This window comes from Carassius gibelio, chromosome A11, assembly GCF_023724105.1.
Source record: "Carassius gibelio isolate Cgi1373 ecotype wild population from Czech Republic chromosome A11, carGib1.2-hapl.c, whole genome shotgun sequence".
Lineage (NCBI taxonomy): Eukaryota > Metazoa > Chordata > Actinopteri > Cypriniformes > Cyprinidae > Carassius > Carassius gibelio.
The window spans coordinates 5,688,696-5,709,461 of NC_068381.1; the positions used below are offsets into that span (position 1 = coordinate 5,688,696).

Consider the following 20,766-nt stretch of genomic DNA (forward strand, 5'->3'; position numbering starts at 1 on the left):
ATCTTAAAACAGTGGTGGAAAACCCCACATACGTTTAAGCATTTTGACACAGAGCTTCCATATATATTACATATTAATCTGCTATGAAAGATGTTTTAATGAACAAATTCAAAAATGTGTTCCCAACTTACACAGTGGCTGGTATTTATTTAGGGGGGAAAAAATAACATTTTATAGTTTATTTTGCCGTTTAACTGCAACATCTCTCCAAAGGATGAAAACATCTTTAAGGAGAAAACTGCTAAGATTGAAAACTTGATAAAACGTTCCTGAGATGTTTATTAAAAAATAAAAATCTAATTATCACAGTTGCATAATAAATTTATAATATATTTCCATCCAATTTTAGGAACTGAGATGCGTCATTTTATTTGATATTTTGCTGGTGACAGCATTGAATTGCTGGGTCCCAAGTGGTTAATACAAAAATAAAATGTTTTGGATTGATTTACAACTATAAAACCTATCTGTAGCGATTCAAGACAAAACAATACAGCTCAAATGCAATGAAGGAGATTTTCATGTAATTAAAACACACAATATTCGTGCTTTTTTTTTTTTACATAAAATCATAAAGCTTTTTGACTGCGTGTACGTGACTACATGATTGGTGTTTATGGAGGAGAATTTGTGTGTTACTAATCCTTTCAAAGCTTCCCGAAAAACCAGCTGTTCATTATACGCATGCGTATATAAAAGGAACGCAACTTTTAACGCGCATGCGCATGATCGCAATATTTTGGGCCGAATCTTTCTTTATTGCGCAGCGCAATGTTGTCCTTCGAATGAGTTTAAATAAAGAGCCGGTCAGGCGGATGATTTGAATTTAAAGGTAAAGAGGAAGTGTGAAGCTGTAGTGTACTGTGTGAGGCACAGTAATTTTGCTCTAAGATTGTGCTGTTTGTACGTTTTGCTGGTTTTATTTTTTTTATATTAGCAGCAAATAGCATGTCAGGTTAGCTGAAAACAGAAATGTCACTCACTGAACGCGATTATGGCATCATTTAGCTTATGTAGTTAAGTTTTCGTTGTTGTCGTAATAAAAAATAAAAAAAAATTACTGCCTTTTAAGTTATTATATATTATGTGAAGCAATATCCTTATGATCATACTTGGAATAAACAGGCTAAAAAGACTCCCTGTCAGTTTTTATAACAGCTGATGTATTGTGTTTTCATTTTACTTGTCAAAATAATCATATGCTTTTAGAGCAGTTATGTCATAACCAGAGATGTTATGTACCATTTGCTGTAGTCTAGACACTGCATGAGTAGATTCCTCTCAAGAACATACTTTTATTTAGGAACAGTGTATGAATATTTCACTCCAAAATAATTTCAGGGTCATCTCTGAGCATAGTGTGAATATTCATACTTAGTATTTTTATCTGGTTTTCCATTACAAATATCTAGAAATTTAGAGTTTATCTGTCACTAATAATAATAATAATTATTAAATTATAATGATATTATATTAGTAATTATATTATATATATATATATATATATATATATATATATATATATATATATATACAATTATTTTCTCAACCCCTTTCAGTGAGTTGAGAAAAATAAACTTTATTCAAAGGTAAATCATTAAAAACATTTTTTAGCCCATTGACATTATTATTTTTTTTTTTTTTCACTTTGCAGATTAACACACTTAATTTGGATGCATTTTTCTCCAGGTACAAGATGGAGCTCCCAAACTACAGCCGACAGCTCATGCAGCAACTGCGTGCTCTACGAAAAGAGAAGTTTTGCGACTGTTCCATCCTGGTGGGTGAGACCACACACCCTGCTCACAAACTAGTTTTGGCGGCCTCCAGTATGTTATCTTAGTCTGTTCTGGAAGGTTCTGACAGCATCTCGATTGACACAGATCTGCTGTCCTCCAGTGAGATATCTTCTCTTCTGGACATTGTACACCGGTGGAGGCCCTGAAAGGTGCAAGGGGTATGAATGAAGAGCAAAACTTGGCAACATCCATTTCATCATACAGCATATTCCTTTAGCTAACACTTCTGATGACTGCTGCTTTGTCAGATAAACCAACAGAAGACAGCAGTGGGATGGATTTGTTGAACCTTAGAATGGGTCCAGATATGAATGCAAATGAGAAAGAGGTACCTTTTAAAGTTTTACAGTGAATTCCATTCAAGGAAGCAGCTTTTAAACATATTCATTTGTGTCCATTCAGTGTACTGGAGCTCTGCTGGCAGAGACAGGAGATGCTGAGGTGGTTGGAAGGCTGATATCTGCAGCATTGGACGGTTCGCTTCAGGTGCTGTCTGTTTGGAGGCTTCTGCTGTGGACAGCGACACACAGTCCAGAGCTGCAGCTTCTTATGCAAGAGGTCAAGGAGAAACCAAACACTCAAAAACTTCTGCAAACCAGTGAGTGTAAAACAGCTTTTGAATCAACACACTGCTTTTGGTCACTACTGTGAAATTCATCGAAAGGATGAGTAAATTCTGAAAAAAAAAGCATCTTCATTAAACCTATAAATATTTTGCTGTTTCGTTTTTTAGGTAAATACATAGATGTGCTCTTCAAGCCCAAATCACTCATTCTGGAAACAATCAGTGACATTACCCTGCTCGAACAAGGTTTGGATGCAATGGATCATGGGACAGTGCAGGTTTCGGAGGTAAAAAATGAAGGAAAATATACTAAATTCATTCAATATAAATATTTTACATGGATTAATTAGCATACATACACACATACACACACACGAATATATATATATATATATATATATATATATATATATATATATATATATATATATATATATATACATACAAACGTTCAGGAGTTTAAGTTCAGTGCGATTTTTTTAAGTAATTAATGTAATCCTGTGTGCCCAGGAAACATTTCTTATTAACAGTGTTGAAAACCATTCTTAATATTTTTGTGGAAATGGTGACAATTTTTTCATGATTCTTTGATGAATGGAAAGTCCAAAAGAACCGTGTTTATATGAAATAGAAAACATCTGTAACATTATATAATTTTCTTTACTGTCACTTTTGATCAATTTAATGTGTCCTTGTAGAATAAAGGTATTTCTCTATAGTATGCACAGATGAATAAAACAAAATAAAAAAAATCTGCTCTGGCACCTTTTCAACATACTATAAATTAGAATCATAAACTACTGTGATTGCATAATGTTGTGTTTCCTACAGAATTTCGTTTTTTTTTTTTGGGTAAAGGAGCATAAGTACAGTATATAAAATACGATACAACATTATATATCATTATTTTTGTGTGTCCCAGTTTCTGCAGAGCTGTCGGAGAGCCGATGGCGAGCTGGAGTCAGTTCAACAGACTGTGGAGAGAGTTTTGAGTCGTGACTCAGAGTTTGCCAGCTGCTGTCTGCCAACCAGCAGAACTTCCCACAGCTGAAAGACCTCAGACATACTGGTGAAGGACTTCTCCGTACATAGAGATTTCTGTTCATGATACGAAAGTTCGGCATCACTTTTGAAAGCAACCTTTACATTTTATCCATATTCAAAACAGGGCCTCTGTCGGATTCTGACTGTCCTGCAAAATTCGGTGTTGAGCAGGATGGATTTACAGCTGACTCTGAGATTCCAAAACAAAAGGCTGTTCATGTGTCCTACCGCTGCGAGTGGTGTAATAAGGCGTTTGATTTAAAGTGCTGTCTGATAAAGCATTGGAAAGGCTGTGCCCTCATGCCGGGGAAAGAGCAGCTCTGCTCCGAGTGTTCAAAGGTGTTTGTGACGCTAAAGAGCCTTCACAAGCACTGCATGGATGTCCATAAAGGCCCTCCGGCTAAGAAGAAGAAAACAGAACTAGTAGCACGTGACATGTGCAACAAGACTTTCAAACACTCTTCAGGTATATGACGATCCTTTTCAAGACTTTCAGACTCTGGCTGTTATTGTATGCGTTCCAGAAATGTTAAGCTTTGGTGCTCAAACAGGTGACGCAGATTCAAGTCCAGCCTGCAACAGGGTCTCCATCACATTCCTCTTATAAATAATGATGTAGTACTCCTCTCAAAACTACTTGTTTTCTTAATTGGGAACTTGAAGCCGTTATTTTAATAAAATGTGTAATTAGTAGTATAATAATATTTATATTAATACTTAACTTAATAAGAACAACAATGATTGTTGAAGTTAAGTATAATAAAAATATTTATATTATCATATTACAAATTTGATAATAATAATATTTGTAATTACAATCATTTGTAATTTGTAATAATACTAATGTTACTATACTAATACTAGTATAATTGATGAAAATTAATCAATCATATTATCATTAAGCTAATATGTTATTGAAAACACTAAATATTGTTATTGATTATTAAATGAATTATAACATCAATCAATATGATGATGATATACACTATTTATAGTTGCATTATTAGTATTAGTATCATTGCTAGTATAATTTTTATTATTATTAATTTTTTTATGAACTTTTGTATCATAAAAGCACAGAACATTTCGAGGAGAGGCCGTACGCGTGCGAGGAGTGCAGGGCGAAGTTTGCTGCCACCTCATCTCTGAAGAACCACATGTGTCTACACACGGGAGAAAAACCCTTCCACTGCAAACACTGACATGAGCTTTTCTGTGGATGCTGCTCTCTCCTACCACACCAAGAAGAAGCATGCTGAGGGTGCGATGGTTCTAACAGTTTTTGTGTTTTTTTATATCATGCTTTGATGTGAAAACCAACATGGCAACATTGCAAAATCTGCATTTGCAGGTAAAATGTACTGCTGTTAGTACTGCTCGGCATGGTTCGCGCAGTCCATTGAACTGACACGCCTCGTCCGCACGCACACGGGAGACTAGACAAACCGTATGTCTACACATATATTAATATAGTTCCGATACAAAATTATCTTTATGATCTTTTTTAATCATCTAAATGATAAAAAAAAAACAAGGCTACGTTTATTTGATCAAAATGCAGTAAAAACAGTAATAATATGAAATGTTATAAGTAAAAAAAACAATCTCTATATATATTACTTATTTTAATTTATTCCTGCTATGCATAGCTAAATTTTAAGCATTAATATTCCAGCAGATTTTCTGCTAAAGAACCATTTCTAACAATATTAAAAGTAATAGAGATGCTTACTATTTTTGTGGAAACTTTGATACTTTTATATAATCTAATACAAAAATATGTAAATATATATTTTTGATTTTATATATGTTTTTTGTACTAATATTTGTATTTTATTCTATTTAAAATCTATATTTTAAAAATAATCATTTAGTCTCTTTTACTGTTTCAGACGCTCTCTGGTCTGTGGTACCACAATCGTACGGCTAACCCTGAGAGTGCCTCTGCCCAGGGCAACAAAGCCGTTAAATCACTGCTGAAGTGTGACAAGTGTGACAAGACATTCAGCAACCGAAACAGTCTGCTGAAACACCAGATAACCAATCACACAGGTAAGGACAGGAGTGAACACCGATCCTAGCAAATGAGTTACTGTTACTGTTACTGCGTGTTTTCAGAAGTGTGCTTGTGGAAGTGTGTGAATGGTGACAGAACTCTTGACGAGCAAGCTGGAGCTGGAGCTGGAGCTGGAGCAGCACGTGTGCAGCGGTCAGTCGAGTCTGAGCGGCTCTGTGTTTAGCTGCATGGTCTGCTCTCTCCACTTCCTCTCTGAGCCCGAGTTCCAGCAGCACTTCCTGTCCAAACATCTGCACAGACGCAGACCCCCAGCGCTCAAACGGTGGTACATTTTGTAATTTTTAAACAAAGTATGTTTATGTATTATTTATTTAGGTGGTTTAAGATTAATACTGCAGTATTTTTGTTGGACATACATAGTACATTAAAATATTTAATATTAAGATCATACCATATCTGTTTTACTTAAACATGTTGTATGTAACTTTTTGACTGTACCAAAACATAAAAACACCATAATATATTTGCAGATATTTAGGAAACATTCCAAGTTCTCACCCACCTGTTTGTCTGAAAAACAACACTACAGCCAGTTCTACTTTGAAAATCTGCATTTCTGTCATTCCTGTTGCTTTTCCTCAATCTGAGTGAAAACTTAGGAGGGGCGGGAGAAACAATATTTTGAATTTGGACTGCAGTATCCATTTCAACCGCCAATTGAGATGTCTCAACAGATGTCTAAATATTATTAAATCATTAAAGGTGCGGTATGTAATGCGCACCTTTAATGATTTAATAATATTTAGCTACAAAAATAATTATAATAAACACTAAAAGTATTAGTGTTGTTATTAGTATTATTGGTGTGATTATCATTATTATTAATAATTAAATAAGTGTTTATATTCACACATTATTTTTGTTGTGATAACAATATTGGTATAAAGTATCATAAAATATTCGTATTGTTATCAACAACTGAAATGTTGTGAAACACTATCTCCAAAATATTTATAAAACAAAACATGCCAAAGAAAGAAAAAAGAAAAAAAGAAGAAAAAAAAATCTGGGTCATTTGATTGGTTTTCAGACTAAGCATACACAGGCATACAAAATGTTAGAAATAGCTCAAAATGACGTCAGACTCTTCAGTGCAGTCTGAATCGTTTATGATTGCGTTTCATTATGAGCTATTTATTAAAATTGTTCGGACAGGCACAAATGGATTTTAAATGAGAAAAGTCATTTGAATTTGTTCCTAACACATTATTCCTCCGATCAAGCATCATACAGAGATGATTTTTGTGCTTCTGATGGACATTGATAAATCAGACTTTGGACTGTGTTAAAATGATTGTTTTTCTGCTAAAATAACAACTAGACCCAAATACGGTTTAGCTTTTCATTTCTTTAATCTGATCTATGCAATTTTATGATAAGAAGTTTGTCTGTGAAAAAAGTTAATTTGTATAAATAAGTATAACATTTTTTTTTTATAAAAAGGAAATAAGCAGGTAGAACATGTTGAGTCTTTTCATAAAGTAAGCTTCAATGTCAATGTTTATTTCCAGACATTCACAAAGCATCAAGTAAAAACATTCATTTACTGTTCATATGAAAGACCACACCAACCCACAAATACTTTTTATACAACGTAAAATATTTCAAAATATATATATAGTTTTTAATTGATATGCCAATAATTCAAAGACAACCCTGAGTCGATTTTTACATTCATAAGAGTGTAGCTTTAAAATCTTAAAACCTGACCACACCGGAGTTATTACAAATTTTTCATTGCATTACTAGTCCAGACCAAATAAAAGTCAAAACTTAAATTTTTATGTCATGTTCATGTCAGTATCATACAGTCAGTTCTGTGAATGAAGACACACAATCATATACTGCAACCAACTCAATTACAACATCCTAAAATATTGCAAAACTCACACAGAGGGGGTTGAAAGAAGAAAAGACAATGACAATGATGTATATATAACATTTCCAACCTTACTGTAATACAATAAGCATATTCTTGCAATGCAAACGGCATTCTGTTTATTTCCCAGAGTGCCGCAAGGTAACATAGTATAGTAACATAACACCAAAAAACAGTTCTCAGGTTATCACATAAAATTTGTCCTGCGCAAAGCAAAGACAGTTGCTTGTATTAAGTAAAAATGTAAATATAGAATTACACATTTATATAATATTAACGCATGATCAGTAGTCAACATACATAAATGTGCATGAAGGGCAAAATCATTTGATAGTGAGCATCAGTACACCAGACTCACTATGAAAATCAAATATTCTTTCCATTTTTAACTAAACTTATGTAAATACTGAAAATATTCAACTATATTTTCAGTGTAGAGTCCTTTTGAAACGAGAGCAACTGATAAATCCCAATTTGACTCTGAAAGAAATGACCTGAGGTTTCAGAATAAGTCCGAAGTAGTCACTAATCAGCAAATTTACTTCCTTCAAATCACTATATACACTTTCTAACTGTCTGTAGTCACTCGATTTCATTGGAAAGACTATATGATCACTCCTCTTTACTGAAAGTGTACTTCAAGTGCACAAAAATGCTGTTTGGGCTGCATCTGAAATTACATACTCTTTGATGTATGTTCTATATAGTATGAATGTAACCCGGACATCCTTATCATGTGATCTACCAGAGTCTGTTGCCTTGCTTCATTGTCATTCACAAATCATCTCCCATGGCCTCATGAGATAGTAAAGTGTCCATCAGATTCACAATTCAGAATCTTGCCGGAAGTTAGTCGGTCACCTGGGTACTTTTTGCCAACTGTATTATGAAAACTGTGGATTCAGACATACTACTCACATACTGTAATGGTTTCATACTTTAAAGTAGGCCTGTATGCTATTTTGGATGCGTCCAAAATCGAAAAACATACATCAAATGGGTAGCACCTACATCAAATTCAAATCTACAAGTATCTTCTCGAACAGTGCACGGATTTCAGACGCAACATTTTGCTGGCTGTGATTTATTGATTTATAACACAATATTGCTCTTGGACTTTATACTGACCCCTACTGGCCTGGATGCATGTTTATCCTTTACCATTTTTCATAGGAAAGCATCTCTATTTCAGCTGCTTGTACCTCTACAAAACTGCAAGTAAACATAAAATGTGCAATTTGAGACAAAGTCGAATCTTATGTGAGTGTACCTACATCATTTAAAATGTCAAAATTTGTGCTGTTCTTCATCTCCTCACATTCTTAGAGTAGTGTTGTTTCTAAAGCCTACTATAGTCCAGATCCCTAAATAGGCTCTAATTTGAGGCTTTAGTTTTCAGCTAGTAATCTTCTTTTTGGGCAGGAAGGCACTAGTGATTTGGTTCATCACCACCAAGGCAGGAAAAAGTGGCAGGAGTAGGAATATATACCAGATTGTGCCTTTTACCAATGCCTGAAACCAGTCTGAAAACATGGCTGATATGACTGTGATGGTGGCCAGCAGGTAGGCCACCAGACCGCAGGTGGCATGATACAGTCTCAGCCGAGGAAACGAGTGAGTGCTGATGAGTTTGGGGAAGAGGAGAAAGAAGCCACAGATCGCCTGCAGTACGGTAGAGGCCATTGTTGCGACTCCCAGCAGGCTGTGCCAGGAAGTGAAGTGCGGATGCTCCTTTTTATTCTTGCTGGCCACCATGAAGCCGAATCCTGTAGCTCCACACACCAGCAGCACAGCCTGGAAAAACCAGTGCAGACGAACCTTCCACTTCCGCGATTTGAAGCAGAACGGGCTGCCATCAGCAGAGAAAAGCAGGATCCCTTGTGTCATGCACAGACAAAACTGAAACAGAAGAGAGAAAAAGTAAGGCTCTATAATAATTTCATGAGGAGGACATATTAAACAGCATTGTTCGATATATACAGACAGTGTTTGCAATTTAAAGTTTCTGAGTTACGGAGACTCTGCAGCAAAATAGGTTATTATAAAAATGTATATATATTATGATGTCAGAACCATGAGCACTTCAATACTTAATATACATTATGTATACTTTGTTGAAAAGTTTGGGATGGATTTTTAAAGGTTTATGAAAAAGTCTCTTAATTTCAAGGCTGCATTTAGTTTATCCAACATCCAGTAAAAAAAAGAAAAAAAAAAAAACAAATTGGTATAAATTTAATTTATTCCTGTGATGGCAAAGTTGATTTCTTGATCCTTCAGAATTTTCAGATTTGCTGCTCAAGAAACATTTATTACTATTATCAATGTTAAAAACAGTTCAGTGCTGTTTAATATTTTGGAAACCGTGATGCATGTTTCTTAAGAAATATTAGCAAAAATGTAAGTCTTTACTGTCATTTTTAATGGTGTATATGACGACTTGCTCTTGATTGACTGTTCTATATAGATAAAAAAAAAAAAATCGTAGACTATTTCCTATCCTGTCAGGTCATCTCACATTATTAGTACAGAACGTGTTATCTTTGTCATCAAGGTGAATGTAATCAGATTCCCATGCTAAAGCAGCGGAGGATAATTCCACTGTCTTTGTGTTTCACCAAACTCAATTCATTATTTACAAATGACATATTTTATTCATTCCCTGAGACACTGAACATCACTGAGACACAAAGCATGATTAAAAACTCCAGGAGTAAATGCCACCCTTTTATAAACCTGTGGCTGAAAATATGATATATCATATAATATTTTATTGTGTATTTGAATGTATAAAAACTTACCCCAAGTGACATGCAGACAGGATGCCACGAGAAGAGACCTGAAATTGAAGTTAAAAAAAAATAGGGATTTTTAATATTTGGAAATACTTTATATTCATTTTATCAATACCCAAACATATATGCTTAATGTCATTAGATCATGGTCACATTATAGAATTGCCAATGGTACATGTCCAAAAACAGAAATACCATGTTTTGTTTTTGTACTTTCATATATACTCTGAAATACTATCATACTCTACTAAATATAATAAAAACTCTAAAATACTATTAAATTACCATGGTACAGTGGTACGGTAATGACTGGTTATTGCATTCATAACCCATGGTATTCCAATGTACTTTAAACAACATATAACTGCGACAGTACACTTCCAAAACAAGGCCCTTTAATTTCTATATATTTTTGATAAATCAATGCATGTCCATATTTGATACAGCCATTGTCTGTATCTATTACATTTGATATTTCCATTATCTGTCTGGCATTTCTATATTTGTTTATGAGTATGAGTTTATTAAATATTTCCAAAAACACCACAGATCCATCATATTCTTAGACTTGTACCATGGATTTATTTATTTTTTTAAGTAACATGCAAATGGATTTCCATGACATCTGATTCCATGGTACTTTTTGGAAACATCTAAAAGTGGCGCCGAATATATTAATCTGCATTTATATACAGCTGTAAAAATATGCAAAAAAGAAGTGAAAAGACTCACTTGTTCCAGGTCTGGACAGTATGGATGTGAGAATGACCAGGCCGAGAGACATGATGTGTGCAGCGACCACAGCCAGTCTGCGCAGCCACACATAGAGCCAGAACTCCCGCATCCCGAGGCCCTCTCCCACCGCGCTGTACTCAACATCCAGAGACGAACGCATTTCTGACAGTTCGCTCTCAATTTACAAGCTTACATTCACGCCTAAATTACTCGATAGAAAACGGATCTCACGTGTCATTCATACTGAGCTTCACAAAACCTGATTTTCAGATCCGAAACGCATACATTTTTCAACTTATGAAAATTACTCTTGCGGTAGTAGAGAAGTTGTTAGTCCTGTTCGGTGCTATTTATGCGTCAATGACAGCGACACATCGAAATGCATTTCCTGGATAAGAATCCTACTATGATAAAGGATTGACTCTTTAATATTCAGGAGCCATGCAGTTGCGATTGGAAGATTATCAATCAACGGGAGCACGAAGACATAAATATTCAATATATAACCAAGCGTGAGCAGTCTTCTTTATATTCAAAGCAATCATGATACGTAGCTGTAATCTACTTAATTATTTATGAGCTAAGCTTCTGCCAGGATAGGGCAGTACTTACGCATGCGCAAGACATTTTAAAGTGAGAGAAACAGAGCAGGGATATTTCTAATGACGAACAGGTGACCCGTTTCCACACACAAAAACAACTTTTGTAATTTTGGTACAACTTAAAAAAATAAAATAAAAAAAAACCTCTGACAAACGAATTTCAAGTATTTTTCCAGTCTTTCATGAATACTATACATTTTTTTTTATAAATAAACAATTGTACCGAGATTCCAGTCAATAAGAGCTCAAACGTCACTACAAAACTAAAAATTAAAAAAAGGCAGCAAGATTTGTAATAACTGCGTAAAATATCACAATGGCACACAGAATATATATATATATATATATATATATATATATATATATATATATAATGTTTAGTATTTAACAATGCACTGAATTAAATATGCATTCATGCTTTGTGAGTTTATTGTAAGATTCAGATTTAGACCCTGAGAGAGTTTATTCATTTATCCCTAAAATGTCATATTTACTTTTGAGGATTTTCTTTTTTTAAATCACTGTAACAAGACTGGAAAATGTATGCTTTGCTGTCATAATAAAAAAATAAAAAGTCACAATGTCAGGTTTCGGTCAATTTAACCCATTTAAAAATGTCATAATAATAAAGACCTAGGGCTGAGTATAAAGAATATTTTAATCCATTTTATAAACAACATTTATGTAGCAGCATAATTCAGTAGATTCTGAGGTATTTTCTGAATTCACAGAGAAATTCACTCCCTCATCTCATTACATACACACAGACAGACAGACATTCATAATGGCTAAGCATGTGCAAACACACACACATACACACAATTCAAACAGTCAGTCAAACATCGAGAGTCCTGCGTCCAAAGTTCTATATTGTAGAGTTCGTAGGGCTCGCTCTTTTAGTGGCTTGTAAGGCTGGCACTGTCAGTGGTGCAATTTTGGCTGTTGAAAAAGGCAACAGAGAACAATTAATAGGACAAAAAACAAATGTTAATATTAATGTTTTTCTAATATATTATAGCAGTCTTCAGTGTCACATGATCTTTCAGAAATCATTCTAATATGCGTATTTGCTACTCAAGAAACATTTATTATGATTAATGTTGAACAAAGTTGTGCTGCTTAATATTTTAATGGAAACCGTGATGCATTTGTGTTTTAGGATTCTATAATTAATAGAAAGAACAACAAATATTTTTGTGGAAATTGATAAAACATTTTTTAAATCCTTTGAACAGTAAGATTACAAGAACAGCATTTATATTTTTTTGTAATTATATAAATGTCACTTTTGATAAATCTTGAGCAACTTTGTGAATGAAAGTGATATTTTCTCAACAACAAAAAACAGCTTTTGAACAGTAGTGTGTGTTTCTCGTCACCTCTTACAATGCAGATCCTTTTAAGATCCACAGAATTCACTCTTATTCATATCAAAGAGAACCCTCATGTGTGTATAACTGTGTTAAATTTGGCTAATCTTTCAGAATTGGAAAAAATTCAGATTTTAATAACTGGATCTTTTTCTATTTAGGAGTTGGATTTTGCATTCAATTATCCACAGCTCCACAAGCTGTTGAAATACAATAACAGGAAGAGGAATTAACTGAAGTGCTATTCAAAGAAATTTAACACAACATATACACACACACACATACATATACAAAATATATACTTTTATGCAATTTACCACAGTTTAAGAGTTATAGCTGAAAGATATATTTAAGCCGCATTTCCACCGCAGGAACTTTACCCAGGAACTAGGGACTTTGGACTGGTACTTGGTGTGTTTCCACCGCCCGAACCAGGAACTAAATAAAGTTCTGGGTAAAAAAATGCACCTCAGAAAGTCCCTGCTGGTGAGGTGGTACTTTTTCAATGTTCCAGAACTTTCGGGGGCGGGACTTGGGTGCTAATTAATAATTTGTTTTGGGTAAATCCAACAGGTAATCTTTGATCTGTATTCAATTTATCTATATGTTAAAATGAAAATTAAAAACAGGCAAATTAATATAATATTCCGTTTCATTGTAATGGATGTATATATACACACATTTCCCTAAACTAAGTACATTTCTGCAGCTATTATGTTCAAATGAAAACGAAAGGAAGCGGTGGTATTTGATATCCTATTTTGTTTTACAACAATCTGACTGATGTTATCAAGTACGCTGCTGTTTGCAGAATTACCGGATTTGCGTCATCGCGAGTCGAATGCACAAAGTCCAAACTACTGAAGATGCAAGTCCAAAATTTGTGTACTTTGTATTGAGAAACGTGCGCAGACCTACGTCACCAAACTATTTGCGAAATCTTCATGGTACTTTAGACCGCGGTGGAAAGGCAGAAAGAAACCGGTCTGGGGGGAAAAAAGTTCCTGGTACAATTGTTCCGGGTAATTTCGGTGGAAATGCAGCATAAGTTAGTTTTAACAAAACTAAATGTTTGCTCACCTTTTGTGTGCTGAGTTTCTTTTCCCCTCCTATGAAGAGTCCCGCCCCTTTGCTTTCTTTCCAGTGATAGAAACCGGAATGTGGGGAAGTGGGGAGCCGTTGGGGTTTGGAGGGTGGAGAGGAGCCGCTGCTCTTGCGTTTCTTCCCCATACCCTTGTGATCAAAGCTGGCCACCCTGCCATGCAGTCCTGAGTCCACTCCTCGGCTGTGCGGGGCAGATTCGGGGGGCGAATGGTGGGCTGGGAGGTGAGTCCTCTTAAAGCCCCACAAGGATGGAGTGTGGGGATCAGAGGGTGCGAGCTGGGGACGCGGCCTGCTTCCTGGCGAAATCGAGCCATTAGTTTGTCCATGAGAGGCAGACGGTGGTGTTTTGCTGATGAGGGGCCGCCCCTTGTTCTGAGAAATTAAATTCTTGTCCGGGCTGACAGTGTCCGACTCGTTGTAAGAGGCTTTCCGTTTGCGCAGTGCAGCGGCGTCCGGCGTGGTCGTCCGCTCTGCTTCCCTGAGACGCAGCTGCTGTTTATTGAGGCGGCCAGTCGGGTTCTTGGGCCGACCGGGGCCTGATTGAGCGGGAGCTCGACCGTGTTTAGATGGGGGAGCTGTGGACTGGCCACCCCCAGAGTTCTCGGACTGACCGTAAACCTTGCTGGTCGAGGAACTCTGCGGGTTTGGCTCCTTTCCTGGTCCGTGGGAAGAGTAGAAGGAAGTCTTGAGAGAAGGTGAGCTGTGACTCCCTGCTTTCTGTTTGGAATGCTGAGAAATGGAGGAGGGAGAGGCAGGAATGGCTGCAGTCTTGGCTGGGGGACTCTGGGAGTGAGGGTCTGATGCTTGAGGTATTTTTCTGTGAGTAGGAGAGGAATTAGGGGTAGTGAGTCAAAACATTTACTTCCATATGCAGTGCAGGAAGTAAAACACAGCGGTCAAAAGGAAACAAGATAATGCTAGTGGATCCTGGAACAGACTCAAAGTATGTGATCTGTGAGTGAATCTTACAAAACCGGTCAAGAACAAGTCCTGCTAGCTAGCATTCCAGCCCAAACTCAAGTGACAAAAGTATGATTTTTAGGATCATTTGGTTTGTTTGCATTGTGTATTTTAATAAAAATGAACCACATTCCTCCAAATTGGTATTATTGTAATGCATCTGTTGTTTTACTTGAATAAATATTCAAAAGTCTTTGGTCTCATTCCTTTAATTGAAATGGAAAATTGCCAGGACAATAAATCAAGTGGTTCTTACTTCCACAGATGGGCGCTGAGGTGGTTCTCCACCATGGCACTCATGGCAGACCGTAGATGGTGCAACCGTCGATCGAAAGTGAAGACACCGTGACCCAGAGAATGACTCCCAAATGAACAAAGCTGTTGGGGAAAGGCCAAGGATTAATACTGACGCTCCGTCTCATTCAATTAAGATTGTGTAAAGAGTCACAGTCATGTCTGAAGCTCAGTTGCCAGCTATGCATTTACTAATGCTGGATGACACTGTGGAAGTGTGAAGTCGTACCGCGGCTGGTTTGGGATGCCATGGAGTCGAGTGCCAGTCTGCGAGGTCATCGTTCCCCTCTCCTTCACTCTCATCACCTGAGATGTGGGCCTGGGTGAGAGGAGAGTGTGGCCATGTGCTGCCATCCTCCACATGGGATTTATCCTCCTCCAAACCTTCAGACATTGTTGGTGTTCTGCCACACACACGGATTAACAGAAACAGACAGAGTTAACGTGCAGCAAACTACAGCTAACTATTCGCAAACAACAACATAGACATTAATGAAAAGTTTATCTAGATTTTTTTTCATTGATGTTTCTAACCTAAATGCAGGGCTGTTGGTCAGAGGTCTCCGGCAGGGAGGCGGTGCGGGTGAATCTCTGGGAGGTTCTGGGCTCACAGTGGAAGCAGCTGAACTCTCTGGGGCCTGGGACACCCGATCACGAGCCCTCGAGCTCATCTTCAGCTCTGCCACCAGCTGGTCAAAGTTTTTACTCCTGCCTTGCACCTTCCTGCGCTGATGAATGGAATGAATCTGGAGAAGAGATGATGATTTTTTTTTTTTGGACAAAACTTGCAGCACTTTTTCTGTGAAGCACATCATTCATAAAAGGTAACTTGGTGAGAGTGTAAGTGCTTTCATTATACATTGTGGTTTTGGCTTTTGTGCAATATTAAGCACTAAAATAGCCTCTGGGACTGTGTAGTTCTAATAAATAATTTAGAAGCGCTCAACCTTTGACTGCACAAAGCAAACAATGTGTTATTCTCACCCTGTGCCCCAAGAACCATTTTATATAACACTTGTGGAGCACTGTGCCATATATATATATATATATATATATATATATATATATATATATATATATATATATATATATATATATATATATATATATATATATATAAATAATCAAAATAACTTTTAGGTTGAATATTGTAAATATTGCAATGGTTTTACTACACCTTTTATTATGCCATTTAATATGTCATTTAATAAATGATTAAATTATATTATATAACAACGGATATAGAGATGCCTCAACAGTCTTTTATCAGTCAAATATTTAGTCGTTTATTACCATTTATCACTCAAAATTACTCATGCAACTTCCTGTGCAGGATGTATTGACTATTACAATGTTTTAGTCAATAAAAAAACGATACGAGATTAAATTATTGCTGTTTACTTAATGTCATATTTGCATTTTAGCCCTATGGATAGCCAATATCTGTTGATTTCACCAAAACCTCTTCACTGAGGCTTTTCCTGTAATCCCTTCCCCACTTCCTGTATGTCATGTCCACTGAACTTCCTGTCTGTGTACACACTGAAACCAGCATCCAGTGAATGGCTTCGACTCTCTGAAGGTTAGATAGATCTCTACTATTACTACAGAACAGCAAAAAGCATCAGATGCAACAATTCTGCTTTCTGGAATATTCAGTCAGAATAAAGATCAGTACTTAAGATATATTCACTCCGAGTTTGAAACATTGCATACTGATAATGTATCTGACAGGTGGAAGTTGTGGTCAACTCACATTGCAGGTCAAAAGTCGAGTACAAACTTTCTTTCTCTCGGGGTCCAACACACCACAGTGCTTGTCAAGGTCACAATCTTTTTCTGTGGAAAACGAGAAAAGCATTTTCTCATCAAAAACATAACACACTAGGTAGATTATACACATTACTACATGTATGAAATACATCGAAATAAATTCCTATAATATTATGTTTAAAAAAAAATTAACAACTATTATATACTACATACATCATACATACATAGATGTGGGTACATTATATATATATATGTGTGTGTGTGTGTGTGTGTGTGTGTGTGTGTGTGTGTGTGTGTGTGTAAACAAATGACTGAATAATCTGTATACATAAGAATGGCATAATATGAAAAAGTGATTCTGATTCTAATGCAAATGTAGCCTAATGTCGATTGTCAAATCTAAACTGTATTGTATATAGGTTTATTTTGGAGCAATGGATATGAAGTATGACTTGCTGGAGATCATTTTGTTCGTCCTCGGCCCTCTGAGGTGTCCGGAGGCGACAGGGGCCGACGCAGCCTCGCCTCTTTGGGATTGAGGCCTCTCAACGGAGGAAGGCCGGTTGGGCGACGGGCCTCCATGTGGCCATGGGGGGTCTCTGTGAGTAGGGGGAGGGGAGCTCCGCGTGGGTTCGATGGGAGGGGGCTGCTTAAAAACAGCTGGTTCTGAATGACCCGAGTTTGAGGGTGAGTGCCTGGTGGAAAGATCATCACATATAAATTATATATATATTTGCTGAATTAATACTTGTTTCTTACTATTTTTGAAGAGCTGATTCAAAATAATAGTGCATGTTTTAATGTAGCACATCATACTTTCTCATAAAATACAATGCATTTTGTAACTTTGTTTCTGCTTTGTAAAGAAGTCTTGTATTGTCACTTGGTCACCAGAAAAACTGCCACTAAATCCCTATTCAGATGGGACTAGTTTAACAGGGGGTCGTTAGAGAAATGTGTGTTTCACAGATGTACTTGTTGATTTTAATCCCGTCTGAATCCGCTACGTCTGTGTTTTTCTCACACAACCTCTTTAATAATTCCAGAGCAATGTTTTTCAGCAAACTCAGTGATCCTCTGAGAAAACTAATCCCGTCTGAATGCAAATGTCTGTGATTTCTGGTGATATTTTATTTCACAACGCGTTTCCTTGTGTTTTTTTGGCCAACATGAATTACCGTTGATGCTATTACCCAGTGCATAAATAAATAGTCAAACTAAAGTAAACACACATTAACATGGTTTTGCTTTTACCATGCAATTTGTAGTAAAACTGATTATATTAATGGTAATCAATCCGAATTACTATAGCGTATAATCAAAACTCTAAGGTAGTTTAGAAAACTAGTCCCGTCCGAATAGGGCTTAAGACATGATTCCTGTCTTCATCTAAACCAGGTAACAGCTAACAAAATGACATAAAAACTTCAAAAAATAATTTATACATGTGAAAATAATCTAAGTTTTGAACAAATGAATTATCGTCCGATTTTCATATGTATGAATGATTCTAAAGACATTGTATGCCTAATCCTTATTTCAACTTTTTCCAGATTGTAAGTGCAAGGACACATTTTGAATAATGTGTATAAATTGAATAAAAAAATTTTTTAAACTTGAAACAAATCAGATTTTTTTTTTAAGATGCTTTGTTATTATACATTAGACCCTCTGTTAACATGAACAAACAAGATCAGATTAGTAAATCTTACCGAACTCCATCTTTCGGAGGTTTGCTGTGTCTGAATTGAGGAGGTGTTGATGGAGATTGCGGTGATGCCCGCATCGGCCCGACACTCTGGTTCCTGCCACTCCAAGAGGAGGCTCCGTGGGAAGGGTGAGTGTGTCCATGACGGGATCTCTGCTGCTGGGGCGGGGTGGAGCGGAGGTGTGCATAGAGCTTACCCAGAGGGCCGTGCCTCCTCTCGCAATGCTTCTCGAACGCCTGAGGCTTCACCACCTGACTGCAATGGCCGCAAACCACCAGATAGAAGTCATCGTGCCCGGGAAAATTACCGAAGATGGACATATCTATAAAAGCATAACAAACAATAGGGACAAATTAGCTTTGTTTAAAAAAAAAAAATTACTACAGAAAATGCTTTTGAATACAATTACTTTTTCCAAAGAGAAAATAATTGTGTGTGTGTTTGCTGAAGCTTCCTGTGTTGTTTCGAAACATGTTAAAGTAGTTCCTACTAGTGATAGTCCGAACTATTTACCTGAATTCAGCCTATTACACTGTAATAACAGCTCTGTTCAACTTAACGTGCCTTTTTTATTTACTTTCAGAAGCTGAATTTCCCAAAAGTGTTTTAATGTGGCTCAAGTGGTAGAACATTACGTTAGGAGTGCAAGGTTGTGTGTTCAATTCCCAGGGAACACATGTTAGGTAAAAAATGTTAGCCTGAATGCACTGTTAGTTGCTTTGGATAAAAGCGTCTGCTAAATGCATAAAATTAAATTTAATGTTGAAAATATCAAAAAGCCAAACACCGGCCAATTAATCGGCTTATATATCAGTCCATCACTAAATGGGTTCATGTTAATACCACAGTGTCCCCTTGAAATCAAAGGAAAGTACATAATGCCTACCCTCTTTCCTCAGTGTCATGGTTTCCGTCGTTTTTTTGCCATTCTTGCTGTATTCACCTCCATCGGACCCTATGAAAAATGTTTGGAGGTAGTTTATGTTAGAAAGGGTACATGACCATTACAGAATAACAGACTTCCATGCATAATCACCAATGCCATTAGCACATAATATGGGCATCTTATGTAAATGCTACATTCTAAACCCACTTAATTCAACGGGCTGTAACCATAGAAACATTGAAAAGGCCATGTGCCCTCCAATAATCAGACCTATAATGGGTTCTTCTATGCTGAACTATATTTGGTTACTGTCTTGAATGCAATATATTGAGTCAAACTGTGAGGAAAATGGACCAACATTGATTTATGCATACTGTGGCGTTTAATGAGAGTCATAATGGGAGATCTAGTCAACTGCTCAGGCTTTATTCTCCAAGATTTTCAGTCCGAAATGCAATCTGTGCCATGAACTGGTCATCTTCTGTGGGTGGGGCCAAAATAAAAACTACCTGCAAATGATTCCTGCACTATTAACTGTTTTGATAATTTGCTCGCCGATAAAAGGAGATTCGTTGTTTTAAACTATGTGCGTTTGTTTCATTTGAAGTTCCAGACAAAACGAAAACGGAACATGTTCTATTATGACGACACTGATCAGAGAGAGAGAGCGCGCAAGCGCGTAACCCGGCCGGCACTAGGACCCGGCAGGTTCTTTGTTTGGGTAACATGGTTCGGGATGCCGAGCCTTTTCCACGAACAATAAAGTACATCCGTGAGACTTTTTGTCGGTGGATGAAGAAATACCTGCGACGAAGTGCTCACTCACCCTCCGATGCTGTGAGGTTGGCTCTTTCCGTCCAGGCGCTCCAGCTTTGGCCCACGAAATCATCGAGACAAGGCACCCGCCGTTCCGGAGCAGCCATTACTTTAACTGCGCGTTCACGCACCGCCATCATCACCGCGCGGCAAGGCGCTGACGTCACATTGCGCGCTCCCGTGAGTGGAGGGGGAAACCTGCGTGCGCGCGCACATATTCAAAATTATTATTTAGTTTTTAAATTTGATTTGCATTCTTAATATTTTAAATGACGTTATTTTATTAGACGAATCTTCAGACCCTTTACAAATATGTAATGTAAATTGTAAACTGAATTTGAAAATAAATATTTCACAT

The 20,766-nt window shown here is 36.7% G+C and overlaps 2 protein-coding genes and 1 pseudogene across 2 annotated transcripts; 1 reads left to right on the forward strand and 2 right to left on the reverse strand.

The window, feature by feature from the left end:
- Positions 1-27: 27 nt before the first annotated feature.
- Positions 28-8,916, forward strand: LOC128022134 (zinc finger and BTB domain-containing protein 40-like; annotated as a pseudogene).
- On the reverse strand, positions 6,968-11,712 carry LOC128022135 (probable transmembrane reductase CYB561D1). Its single transcript, XM_052609405.1, has 3 exons — positions 10,892-11,712; positions 10,166-10,203; positions 6,968-9,263 (listed from the first exon to the last, which is right to left on the reverse strand). Exons 1-3 carry the CDS (start codon positions 11,052-11,054, stop codon positions 8,760-8,762), a joined length of 705 nt encoding a protein of 234 aa, XP_052465365.1. The 5' UTR covers positions 11,055-11,712; the 3' UTR covers positions 6,968-8,759.
- Positions 11,713-12,136: 424 nt separating this feature from the next.
- On the reverse strand, positions 12,137-20,576 carry LOC128022132 (ataxin-7-like protein 2). The gene is made up of 10 exons (XM_052609403.1): positions 20,419-20,576; positions 19,593-19,661; positions 18,710-19,028; positions 17,454-17,692; positions 16,981-17,063; positions 15,759-15,970; positions 15,454-15,628; positions 15,187-15,308; positions 13,947-14,787; positions 12,137-12,435 (listed from the first exon to the last, which is right to left on the reverse strand). Exons 1-10 carry the CDS (start codon positions 20,546-20,548, stop codon positions 12,418-12,420), a joined length of 2,208 nt encoding a protein of 735 aa, XP_052465363.1. The 5' UTR covers positions 20,549-20,576; the 3' UTR covers positions 12,137-12,417.
- Between the last annotated feature and the right edge of the window lie 190 nt (positions 20,577-20,766).

What these genes read in the sequence shown, in the direction of transcription:
- LOC128022132 (XM_052609403.1), bottom strand. Translation starts at nt 20,548, where the DNA reads ATGATGGCGGTGCGTGAACGCGCAGTTAAAGTAATGGCTGCTCCGGAA. An exon ending in CATGACACTGAGGAAAGAGG is followed by an intron (nt 19,029 to 19,592) that starts GTAGGCATTATG and finishes ATGCTTTTATAG; the next exon opens with ATATGTCCATCTTCGGTAAT. An exon ending in GACGAACAAAATGATCTCCA is followed by an intron (nt 17,064 to 17,453) that starts GCAAGTCATACT and finishes CGTTTTCCACAG; the next exon opens with AAAAAGATTGTGACCTTGAC.
- LOC128022135 (XM_052609405.1), bottom strand. Translation starts at nt 11,054, where the DNA reads ATGCGTTCGTCTCTGGATGTTGAGTACAGCGCGGTGGGAGAGGGCCTC. An exon ending in ACTGTCCAGACCTGGAACAA is followed by an intron (nt 10,204 to 10,891) that starts GTGAGTCTTTTC and finishes CTTCAATTTCAG; the next exon opens with GTCTCTTCTCGTGGCATCCT. An exon ending in CTGTCTGCATGTCACTTGGG is followed by an intron (nt 9,264 to 10,165) that starts GTAAGTTTTTAT and finishes CTTCTGTTTCAG; the next exon opens with TTTTGTCTGTGCATGACACA.